Here is an 11,812-nt window from a genome sequence, read left to right on the forward strand (position 1 = left end):
GTGGAGTGGGCGTATTTCAACACCGGGCTGACTCCTGGACACAGGCTGCTGCCCCTATGAAGGGAGAGGAGCCAAAATGGCCCTCGATCATGCCTCAGCTAGCATTAGAACATATAACTTTAGAAAACAGACACACTCTCAAAGACCAAGAAATGACTTTTGATTGGAAAGTACCCAGTGACTTTGGAGGTGGGAAGGAGGAGGTGGTAGAAGTTGACAAAATTAGTCTGAATTCATTGGACAGATTGAACGCAGGAGAAGAGCCAAGAAAGGCTTCAGAAACTGTGGCAGGGACTTACTCCCCTCCCTTCATTTCCTCACTTAAACATATTATAAAACTACAGAAATTGAAGCTGTGGTTTTGGGTATAAGAATAGATCAATAAAATAGAATGGGAATTTAAGGAAAACCTTGCCTATAGAGACATACAGCATACATTGAAGGATTATAATAACAAGAGGCCTAAATATAAAGGGGCTCAAATGAAATACAGATTTTTTTTTTCCTCCAATTCAGAATAGCCCAGAAGTGGGTGGGTGGTCCCTAGTGTTGGTAGGTAGCTCTGTTCCATGAGTTCATCTAGAAACCCATTCGTATCTTACTGTTCTCTCACCCCCGAAGAGATGTCCACGTCCATGTGGTCAAAGCTGGCTCACGAGCGGAGAGTCTACATTTGAGCCTATGGGAAGGTGGGGAAAAGTCAGTGGAGGGGCACAATTTCCTTATGAAAACATGATCTTGGGGTTGCACACATCACTTCTGCTACAGCAAAGGAAGAGCGAGGAAATATATCTCTAGCAGGGTGGCTATGTGCCCAGCTAAAATTTGGATTCTGTTACTACCAGGAGGAGTGGGAGAATGGATACCAGGGACATTGAGCTGGTGGCTCCATAAGTGCCATTTTAAATGGCAGGAAAGGCCAAATGATTCGGTAGATAGCGTTGAGGACAACTGGCCAGCCATTTGTAAGAACAAAATAGACTCAAGTGGATCATAGACCTAAATGTAAAAGCTAACACTATAAAACCTGTCGAAGAAGACAGAGAGGTGAGTCTTCACACTCTTGGGGCAGGCAATGGTTTCTTAGATAGGACACCAAAAGCACAAGTGACCAAAGAAAAATAGATAAACGGGACATCATAGAAATGAAACACTTTTGTGCTTCACAGAAAGTCAAAAGACAACTCACAGAAGGGATGAACAGATTTGCAAAGCATATATCTGATAAAGAATTTGTATCTAGGATATATAAAGAACTTTTACAACTCAAAAATAAAAAGATAACCCAATTTAAAAAATGGGCAAAAGATTCCAACAGACTTCTCTCCAAAGATATCTAAATGGCCAATAAGCTGATAAGCATATGAAAAGATGCTCAACATCACAGTCATTAGGGAAATGCAAATCAAAACCGCCAGATACCACTTCACACCCACAAAGAAAGCTGGAACCAAATGACAGACAACAGAGTGTTGTACGAATGTGGAGAAATTGGAACCCTCAAACATTGCTGGTGGGAATGTAGAATGGTGCAGGCTCTTTGGAAAACAGATTGGCAATTCCTCAACAAGTTAAACATAGACTCACCGTAAGACCTAGCAGTTACACTCCTAGGAATAGACCCAAGACAACCGAAAACGTGTACACAGAAGACTTCTACATGAACGTTCAGTATCCAGTATGTGAATTTTATGGATGTGAATTCTATCCCAATGAAGAGGTCATAAAAACTACTAATAAAGTTAGACCCTCCTACCTTACCCTGGATGTGGCAATTGATCCCAGGTATTTCAAGGATTCAAGCAAAACAGATAATAAAAATACTAGGAAATTTTAAATTCATATTTTCATAAGCTTGAGGAGAGAAAGGATTTCCCAAACATGAAGAAATTATCAAGTAAAAATGATTTCATTAACTAAAAATGTTTAAATCATACTTTCAAAACCTTTACCAAAAAAAAATTTTTTTTTAAGATTTTACTCATCCATTTGAGAGAGAGAGAGCACACACAAACAAGCAGGGGGAGGGGCAGAGGGAGGGGGAGAAGTAGACTCCCCACTGAGTGCAGAGCTAGAGACCGGGCTTGACCCCAGGACCCCGAGATCATGACCTAAGCCAAAGTCAGACGCCCAAACAAGTGAACCACCCAGGCACCCCTTAAAGATGTTATTTTTAAGTCATCTCTACACACAGGGCTCGAAATTACAACCCCAAGATCAAGAGTCACATGCCCCACCAACTGAGCCAGTCAGGTGCCCCAAAATTTAACAGCAAATGACAAAATGAGAAAAATATTTGCAGAGTATATGGTTGTTAAGAGTATGCTTATTACGTGCCCAACTCAGAAATCAAATGGCCAATAAATACTAAAATGCTAAAATGAAACCAAGAAATACAAATTTAAATAGTAGCAGGAAATATTTTGGTTATTCATCCAACTGGCAGAAGTTGAAAGAAAGGCAGCACCAGTGTTTCTTGTAATGAAAGGAACTTAGACACGACTGATAGGCAGGTTAATTAGTATGGTATTTCTGGGGGCGGTTTGGCAACATAAATCAAATTTGTTTAAAACCTTTGACCCCGCAATTGTGCCTGGAGGAATTTTTCTGAAAGCAATAAAGATTTACCCAAAGATTAAGCCACAAAGCCACAGCTTTGTTCATCACACATAGTTAAAATAATAAAACCAACCAGCCAACCAAGACAATTTACAACGTCCAACAATAGCTTAAATTCCAATCCTCCTTAAAATGGGATACTATGCAGCCCTCCTAACTAATGTACACAGAGATCCACAATTAATTGAAAAAAAAGCACGTCACACAAAAACAGGTACTGTAGGATTTTTTTTTTTTGAATGCACGAAATCATAGAAAAAAAAGTCTGAGAGAACATACACCCAACTGTTGATGACAGTTATCTCTGGATGGTGAGATTATAGGTACTTTAAAAGTTTCTTCCTGTTGTTTACCTGAGTTAATATTTCGGTAAAAAACATGCTGCTTTTGCAATGAGAAGGGAAATTAGAGATTTTTTAGTAATGTAGAAAATTGAATGGCGTGGAGAAATGTTCGTGATATATTTACTGTTAAATAGTATGTTCAGCCTGATCGTACTTCTTAATTTCAGAAACACATTTCTTTTTGTTCAGTTAGAAGTCACGGTAATTGTAACTACAAACAGACAAATTGCCACAGGTCCCCAGAATGTATACCAACAGCCATCTACAGCTTTAAAAAGGTACAGATGATGTTTTACCATCAGCCTGGTCACATTTTGTAAAAGAAATCCGTGTAGGAAGAAAGGGCTCAGTGGTCTATAGACCTGTGACTATGTCACGCTTGCCGTTTGGATGCTGTTAGGAATGTCTGAAATATCAGCATAACCTCTTGTAATACAGGCTTCTGAAATGTCACATAAGTTCCAGTGAAAACCTCAACTTGCTACTCCAATCGTATGTCCACTGAGGCTACTTACAGGAGTCTGGAGGTTAATGCTTTACTCTGAAAGGAAAACAAAACAAAACAAAACCAAAAAACCATTGCTCAGCCTAACAGGAAAAAGGATACGCTCTCCATAGTTTGAAAGGAAACTGGAGATGATGCCGTATTAAAAATGTATTAGCTGCAAGACAAGAAGAAGCCCTTCTGAGGGAGAAGTGCATTTGACACATCAGTTCAGAAACCAACACCGTCAGGGCCTTTGGGATTTGGAGAATGACTGCCTAAGAAAAATAAAACATGGGGTGGGTTGTTGTGGCAAATGGGGCCAAGAATTTAAGCAGTTTGGGCAGTGAGAGTCTGTTCGCTCACTGGCTTCTTGCTCATCCGTGCAGTTTTGCACTGACCTGACAGACTTGTGGGCGTCGAGCCCGCATATGCGGTATAGCCGTAGCAGATACGATTATTATCCCCGTTTCACAGGTGGAAAAAAGGGAGGTAACCTGTTCCAGCTCCCAGAACTGAGCACTGACTTTAGTCAAGATTTGAAACCGGGGAATGGGACTCCGACTCCCCCACATTCCCGTGAGAGAAGCCTTCAGAAGAATCCCGGTGAGATGGGCTTATATGATGTACCTTTCTGCTGCTCTTTATACCTTAGTTTGCGCAAAAGCACGGAGCCAGGAATGATACAGCACATGTTAATTGAGGCTCCTTCGGAGCTAGAGCTGTCCTCGGTAGCTTACCCATACTAACTCGGTTAATCTCCATTACAAGTCCGGAAGTGCTACGGTCGTGCCCATTTTACAGATGAGGAGACTGAGTCACAAAGAGCTGAAATAACTTGCCCCGCGTCACGCAGCTAGCATGTGACCGCGCCAGGAGGCAAGCCCAGGCATTCTGATCCAGAGGCTGTGCTTCTAATCCCTATGCTTTAGGATCTCTTTCTCCATAAAGGTGTTGGATATCTGGTCTATATCAGTCCTGAAGTGTTTTACTTGAATCATTTTCATTTGAAATATCCCCAACATACTGCCGAGAAGTAGCTCGTGTCTTTAACTTGACGACAGATTCTTTATTAAAAAAAAAGTTTCCAAGAGAACACAGCAGCGTGGTTAAAAGAAGGAGTTTTGCAACCAGAATGACCAGGGTTTAAATACTGGATCTGCCATTTACTTAGCTCTGGCATCTTTTTATCCTTGATTTCCTCCCACGCTCCGCTGTCCATCTGTCCACACAGGAATCGGGGAGACTAAATGGAAGGCAGGCTATCTCCAGAATGAAGAAAGCCACGGAAATCACTGAGAACCCCCTACTTTAGGAGGGAGACATTTCCTGCACGTGATGCCAGAAGTCAGTGGCCCTCAACCTGGGATTCCCCAGACAGACAGCACTGATGTCATCTGGGAACTTGGTGGAGCTGCAACTCTCCCAGAGCTGACCCAGAAGCTCTGGGGTGGGGCGCGGGGGGTTTTCACACCCTGTAGCTCCTCCAGGCACACACTGAAGTTTGGGGGCCACAGCCCCAGAACACCTGGGAGGTAGGCAGGGCCCCCCCCCCCTCGGAGCCGGGAAGGAGATTACCAGTAACTTGTGACCAACGAGAACAAGGTGTGAATTCGCTCCCTCAATGAAGTAGAGCAGATTCAAAGCTTTCCCTGAGATAGCATCACTGCCCTTTACCTTCTGACTGGAGAGAAGTGGGCAGCATGACAGAAGCAACTGGACGTGCCCAAATCTCCAGGGACCCCCGCGGAGGCGGGGCCAAGGGTGGGAACATGGACAGTAGGGTGCTGCTGTGGGGAAAAGCTGAAACCCAGCCCCTTCTGTTTTGGCGGCTGGGATCGGGGCCCCCCCAGAGGGCAGGGGAGAGTTAGAGCGGGGTCTAACAGCAGACCTCACCTCCTTGGGCACAGGCTCAGCCCGTCACTCCCGTCCCGAAGTCCGTGTCGTCCAGCAGGTCCCTCCCAGACCTCCCTTCCCTCACCGCGCATGGTTGCCCGAGCACCCTGCCCTCCAGAATGACCCTGACACCACCAACATCACGTCCCAGGAGGTCCAGCGGCACCAGCTTGAGAAGACATCAAAACCACCGAGTTCCAAAAGACAGGAAGCGAACCAACAACCGTTTACAGCACACCTGCTGTACAGAGGGCCCTGCACCCGGAAACGACACTAAAGCCATATACGTGGTCACTGCTTGCTGAGGGTCGGCGAGGAGACAGAACGTCAACCCACCACAACCACAGAGGCCATAGGGGCTCCCAACAGTAGAAGGTCACGAGGCTAAAGAAGGTACCAATCAACAAAATGAGGAGTTCCAGGGGTGAGGGTGCTGTTGGAAGGCTTTATGGAGGAAAAGGGACCTGAGCTGAGTCCCAGGGGCGTTGGTCGGGGGCGGTGACAGTCACACCCGCAAAGGGGCCAGTACCAGAAGGCTCAGCGTGAGAAAGGGCCGCATACACGGAGTTCATAGTCCGTTTTGTTGGAAGGCAGGAAGTCTGGCAAACGTTGCAAGTGTATGTAGAGACGTGGGGGGTGAAGCTTAGAGCCAAGTGGTCACAAACCTTGGAATTAAAAAATGTATACTATAGGCCATGGTTTCCCAATGTGTGTGTTTCTCAGAATATTCTCTTTGTGGAATGTTAATAGATGTTCCGTGACTAAATGGGGTCCGGTACCAATTCCAGTGTGGGGAGCTTTCCCACACCCACAAGCAATTCTGGGGACACCAGCTGCATGTCCTAGAATTCATCAGTCCTGATACCATGTATCCAGAGACCACATCAGATCCCACAGAGGAAGAGCTCCGTCCCGCAGGACTGCTCCCCGCGCCCCCCTCCCCCCCACTTCAGACGCCAGTCGCAGACACACGTTGTCACCCGTACTTCTGACTGCCCGGCCATAAATCAGAGGGTCCCATGACTCCCTCCTCAGGTTCAATTAATTGGCTTGAGTGGCTCACAGAACTCAGAAGCATTTTACTTACTAGATGATCAATTTATTATCTAAAAGGGCAGGACTCAGGAACGGCCAGGTGGAAGGATGTACAGGGCCAGGTGGGGGGAAAGGGTGAGGAGTTTCCACGCTCTCTGGGTGCACCACTCTCCCCGAACCTCCCCATGTCCACCGACCTGGAAGCTCTCAGAATCGTCTCCTTTTGGGTTTTCATGGAGGTTTCATTCCACAGCACGACTGATTCAATCACTCGCCAATCCCCAGCTCCTCTCCCTTCACCGAAAGTTGGGTGGGGGGGGTCTGGTTCTCCTCCCAACCAGCCCTAACCTTAGCTGGAGTCCAAAAGTCACCTCCTTAACATAACAAACAACACCCTTGTTGCTTTCATCATTGAGCAAATTCCAAGGGTTTGGGGAATTTTACGCCAGAAGCAAGCCCAAATATGTATTTCTTCCTATAAACCGTAGTACCCCGGGACAGAACAGTTTTGCAGTCTCCTAGGCCTGACACCTTTGCACAGTCTCCCAGGTACGTTACCGGCAGGACCTCTTGAAATTGTGAATCTTGAAGAGGGAGGTGGATGCGGCGTTTTGCAAACTTACTTCCACATAGAACCCCTTTCTGGGGATGAGTGCTCCAGGTGAGAAACTCGGTTCAAAGATTCCTGAGCGTGGGTGGACCCCGTTCCTGTTGTGGCCTCCTTAGGAGCTCGTTTAAGAATGCAGACCTCCTGGGAGGTCTTGACAGGCCCTCAGAGGCCGAATCATTGCCCCAGGTGAGTGCAATGTGTAATCAAGCTTGGGAAAGACTGGTTTCCATTGTTGCAGCTGAGTAAGTTGGGAGTAAAGGGAAGGAATAATGAACAAAACCCTGTGGCTTGGATACGGAGGGGCCGAGGGGGAGGAGGTCCCGGAGGGAGGAGGGGGTGCTAATGGGTAAGCGAGGACGCTGAGGGGCCACAGAGGTACAAATGGTCCGAGAGTGGCAAGAAAACCTCACTTTAGAGTATAAACAACCTCACACCTGTGCAGGGGCTCCTGGTCTACAAAATATCTTCCAAAGTACCAGCTGTGTCTTCCTTACAAATCCCAGGAGGCCGCTGCTAAGATTATCTCCACCTTTCGTGGTTTAAGGAAATCAAGGCTAAGCAAAGTGGACAGGTGCTGGTTTTCATTGCCCTGTCCCATATGCAGCCTTCCTGCCTGGGGCGGGAGCGACCACAGCTCCCTCCCTACATCCCTTTTCTGTCTAAATTAGCCAGAGTAGGTCTCCATCACTTCCAAGAAGCCTGATTTGAATCAGAAAGGTTAAGTGTGGGCATGAACTCTCCTTTCAAGATTCAACATTCAGCACATCTTCGGCCGTGCCAGGCTGTGGCATTGAAAAGTATAATGAGATCTATTTCAGTCATTATGACAAGGTCAGTGATGATACCCGAGTGGGAATTTCCAGTGGGCTTTTGGAGATGGAGGACCAGTAGAGGGGATAAAAGTCAAGGTAGAAGTGTGGATTTATGAATCAAGTCTACTGAAATCATAGGTGTTAATGAAATATCTTGTAACACAGGGCAAGTTGTGACAGCAAGGACCGAAGCGTCCTGACGATCCGAGGAGTGCAAAATAGTGTGAAAAGTCCTCCTGAAGAGCTTTGGAAAGAGAAGAACGTGGTAAGAAATGTGGAAAGGCCAGACATTCAGGAAGATTCAGAGGTAGAAGTCACTGAAGTGTAGAGGCAATTTCCTAATATAGAATAGTAATATTAAAATAAAACCTCCACTCAGCAGTATGCACTGTATGATCCCATCTTATTTTTTTTTTAATGTGTATATTTGCATGAGTCTGAAGGATCTACATCAAAACACTTGCAGTGATTATCTCTGGATGCTGCAATTTTTTTGTTTCCTTCTTATCTTCCACATTAAGAATTCAAAATTTTTTTCCCAGAGATAATTCATAGACCATAAAACTAACTATATTAAAGTGTACAATTCAGTAGTTCTTAGTATATTCACAAAGTTGTACAACCATCACCAGTACCTAATTCCAGAAACCCTACACCTGTTAGCACTCACACCCATCACTGCTCCCTGACCCAACCTAGGCAACCGCTAATTACTTTCTGGTCTCTCTGGATTTGCCTGTTCTGGGTATTTCACATAAATGGAATCATCCACAGTGACTACACTTATCGAAGTGATCATTTCAGAAAGCACGCACAGGGTGAGTCACTGTTATACACCTGAAACTAACAATGTTGTATTAAAATAATCACAAGAGGGGCACCTGGCTGGCTCAGCCGTTAAGAGCATGTGACTCTGGATCTCGGGGTTGTGAGTTCAAGCCCCACGTTGGGTGTAGAGATTACTTAAAAAATAAATAAATGATTTTTTAAAAAATCAGAAAATACAATTTGCAAGTGATAAAAATAAAACTAAATCAAAAAAATTTTTTAAAAAATGGAATCACACAAGAGGTGTTTTTTTGTGATGCCTGGCTTCTTTGACTTAGTACAATGTATTTATGGTTTATTCCCATTGTACCATCTACCAGTGTATCATTGCTACGTTTTGCCAGATAATATTCTACCACATTTTGCTTATCTACTCATTAGCTGATAGATACCTAAGCTGTTTCCACCTTTTGGCTATTGTGAATAATGCTGCAATGAACATCTGTGGACAAATTTTGTACGGATGTATATTGTTGATTCCCTTGGGTGTGTATATATATACAGATAGGAGTGGAGCTGCTGGGCTATATAGTAACTCTGTATTTAACTTTTTAAGGAACGACCAGTTTTCCAAAGGGTCTGACCGTTTAACACCCCACCAGCAACACACAGGCTTACTAACACTTGTTAACATCCCTTCTTAGAACTGACATAGCACGTGCATTAAAGAGCCGCAAGACCTTTGTTTTTTTTTCCAACAAATTTAATCCTTTTTGTAGTTTTTCTGCAGATGAAATATAAACAGGAAAAGATTCTCTATAATAATAATGATACAAAAGCTGAGATTTATTAGGTTCTTAACCCTGGGAGGGCTCACGTATGATCCCTCTGAATTTTGCAGAAAGCCCTGAGTTTGGAACCTACTGGAGAGATGAAGAACACGAGGTACAGGAGTGAAGTGACTTCATGAGCATTATAACACTGCCCCACAGCCGAAATTCTTAACCGTTGTTGTGACCTCTAAAAACCTGCCTCTCCCTTCAGGCTGTTCATCTGAAGAACAGTTTCAATAAACCACCGTGTGTCATCTACATATTTTCCCGCTGGGGGGGAAAAAAATCCTTCTTGAGACGATTTTTCACAAGTCAGTCAGGGACAATTTATCATACTCTGAATGCTAACAAATTCTGGGGATGCAAAACCTATAGCATATGTATAAATAATTTGACTCAGCGGCATAGGCATTAATTCAATTTTTTTAAAAAATTCATTTTTAAAAAAATGAACAACCTTGTTTCCTTGAGTTGTTGTGATACTTCTTCTCTCCTGGATTTTTTATTGGCTCATTGGTGCCAATAGGAACCGGTTCTAAAACTGATTAGCTCCGAGAAAGACTTTGTAATCAAATAAATCTAAAGTAAGGCATGCTTTCAATTTTGTTTAGAGGGAGATTTTTTTTTTTCTTCCAGCTGCTTTGTTTCCCTGAGAAAGCTTAGTATCTTTTGTGTTCTAAAACACGTCCACTTCTGTGATTTCAAAGGACAGGAGAACAAATTCTGTTTGTAACTGGCCAATTTCAGCTCCTGAGAAAGACCGTGGAGGAAGTGGTACGTGAATAAGATCTGAGTAAAGCATATTATTAGATCTCAAAGAGAATCAATAGAATCTAATGTAGTTTTCCTTGCATTGCATCAATAAAGCAACGTTGTTAGGAAGGCATTACAATCTTCTCTTGTTGGTTTGAACGCTTGTCTTTTTTGTTGTGGTGGCTGATTTGCCCCTGGGTCATCTGTCCCAAGGACTAATTTGTTTCGTTTTGTGATGCATCATTCCTGCAACCATACTGAAGGCTCAGAACACCTGGGGAGAGAAATAGATGTTATTTTTATTATCTGTGCTTTATACATTTTAACCTGGAGAGATTACATGGCCTAAGTCACACATTCAGCGGCGTGGGAAGGCTGGGGCACAGTTCTGCCCGGAGACGTAATCTGCTTACAATCAGGCTGAGTCTTGGGGATCGCAGGCTCGCCCCTTATTTCACTGCTGGCAAAATTTATTTTCTCACAGTTCCGGTGGTTAGAAATCTGACATCAAGATGTGGGCAGGGCTGGTTCCTCCTGAAGCTGTGAGGGAAGGGTCTGTAAGAAAATAATTTCTGTTGTTTAAACCACTCATCCCGTGGGGCTTGGTTAGGGCATCCCCAGCCAACTAATACTGGGGCTGTTGCTACCACTTTACTGATGATAACAGAGAGACGCCTGGTCTTCTGACAGTCAGCCTAGTGCCCCAGGATCACGCCTGTGGGGCTTTACTATACCGGAGCCCGGAAAGCACAGCCATACGAGCCATTTGGTGCTCACAAGCTCCATGTTTAGCTTAGACATGGAGTAAATCCACAGCTCCACTCTCTTCTTTGGTCAGCAATTTTTTTTTTTTAAGATTTATTTATTTATTTGAGAAAGCGAGAATGAGAGAGAGAGAGAGAGTACATGGTGGGGGAGGGTTAGAGGGAGAAGCAGACTCCCCGCCGAGCAGGGAGCCCGGTGCGGGGCTCGATCCCAGGACCCCAGGATCATGACCTGAGCCGAAGGCAGTCGCTTGACCAACTGAGCCACCCAGGCGCCCCAGCAATTATTTTTTTAAAAGATTTTTATTTTTTTTTAAGATTTTATTTACTGATTTGACAGAGACAGAGAGAGCACAGATAGGCAGAGCAGGAGGCAGAGGCAGAGGGAGAGGGAGAGGGAGAAGCAGGCTTCCCGCCGAGCAGGGAGCCCGATGTGGGGCTCGATCCCAGGACCCTGGGACCATGACCTGAGCCGAAGGCAGATGCTTAACGACTGAGCCACCCAGGCACCCCAAAAGATTTTTATTTTTAAGTAATTTCTACACAGGGACTCAAACTCACAACCCCGAGATCAAGAGTCACATGCTCCACGGACTAAGCCAGCCAGGCGCCCCTGGTCAGCAAATCTTAATGAGAGATTTGCAATTTGGTCAACTGGTTGGAGGTTGACTTGAAATCCTACCTCTTCCTCTCCAGTTCTCTTGCCAGGAAAAGTTTCTGCTGGGAAATGTTCACTCCTGTCCGGATTCCCAGAGGCTTCTGCCCCCACCCAAGACCCCTCTGTTTTGACATCCAGTGCTTTTGGGAAAGAGGACCCCTCTGTTCTTGTCAAGCAGGCTGCTCTGTCCTCTGGGGAGGAGTCTTGCTTCTTCACTGGGACCCCAATGCGAGTCT

At 44.8% G+C, this 11,812-nt stretch overlaps 1 protein-coding gene across 7 annotated transcripts in view; it reads left to right on the forward strand.

Annotated features, from left to right (window-relative positions):
- The window catches only part of BEND7 (BEN domain containing 7), a 92,420-nt gene extending 82,814 nt beyond the window's left edge, over nucleotides 1–9,606 (forward strand). For 2 of the 7 annotated variants that reach the window (XM_073879898.1, XM_073879899.1), the window contains exon 9: nucleotides 3,925–4,307. In XM_073879898.1, the coding sequence (XP_073735999.1) occupies nucleotides 3,925–4,196 (272 nt within the window). In that variant the 3' untranslated portion in view covers nucleotides 4,197–4,307. Of the gene's footprint in view, nucleotides 1–3,924; nucleotides 4,308–4,681; nucleotides 4,906–7,965; nucleotides 8,066–9,469 lie in introns of those variants that run through there. The other 5 variants (XR_012374567.1, XM_073879900.1, XM_073879905.1 and 2 more) reach the window with 5 other exon arrangements.
- Nucleotides 9,607–11,812: the final 2,206 nt, after the last annotated feature.

The sequence above is a fragment of the Callorhinus ursinus genome, unplaced genomic scaffold (genome assembly GCF_003265705.2).
Source record: "Callorhinus ursinus isolate GAN/ISIS: 27379988/994484 unplaced genomic scaffold, GSC_fseal_2.0 scaffold36, whole genome shotgun sequence".
In the NCBI taxonomy this organism is placed as follows: Eukaryota; Metazoa; Chordata; class Mammalia; order Carnivora; family Otariidae; genus Callorhinus; species Callorhinus ursinus.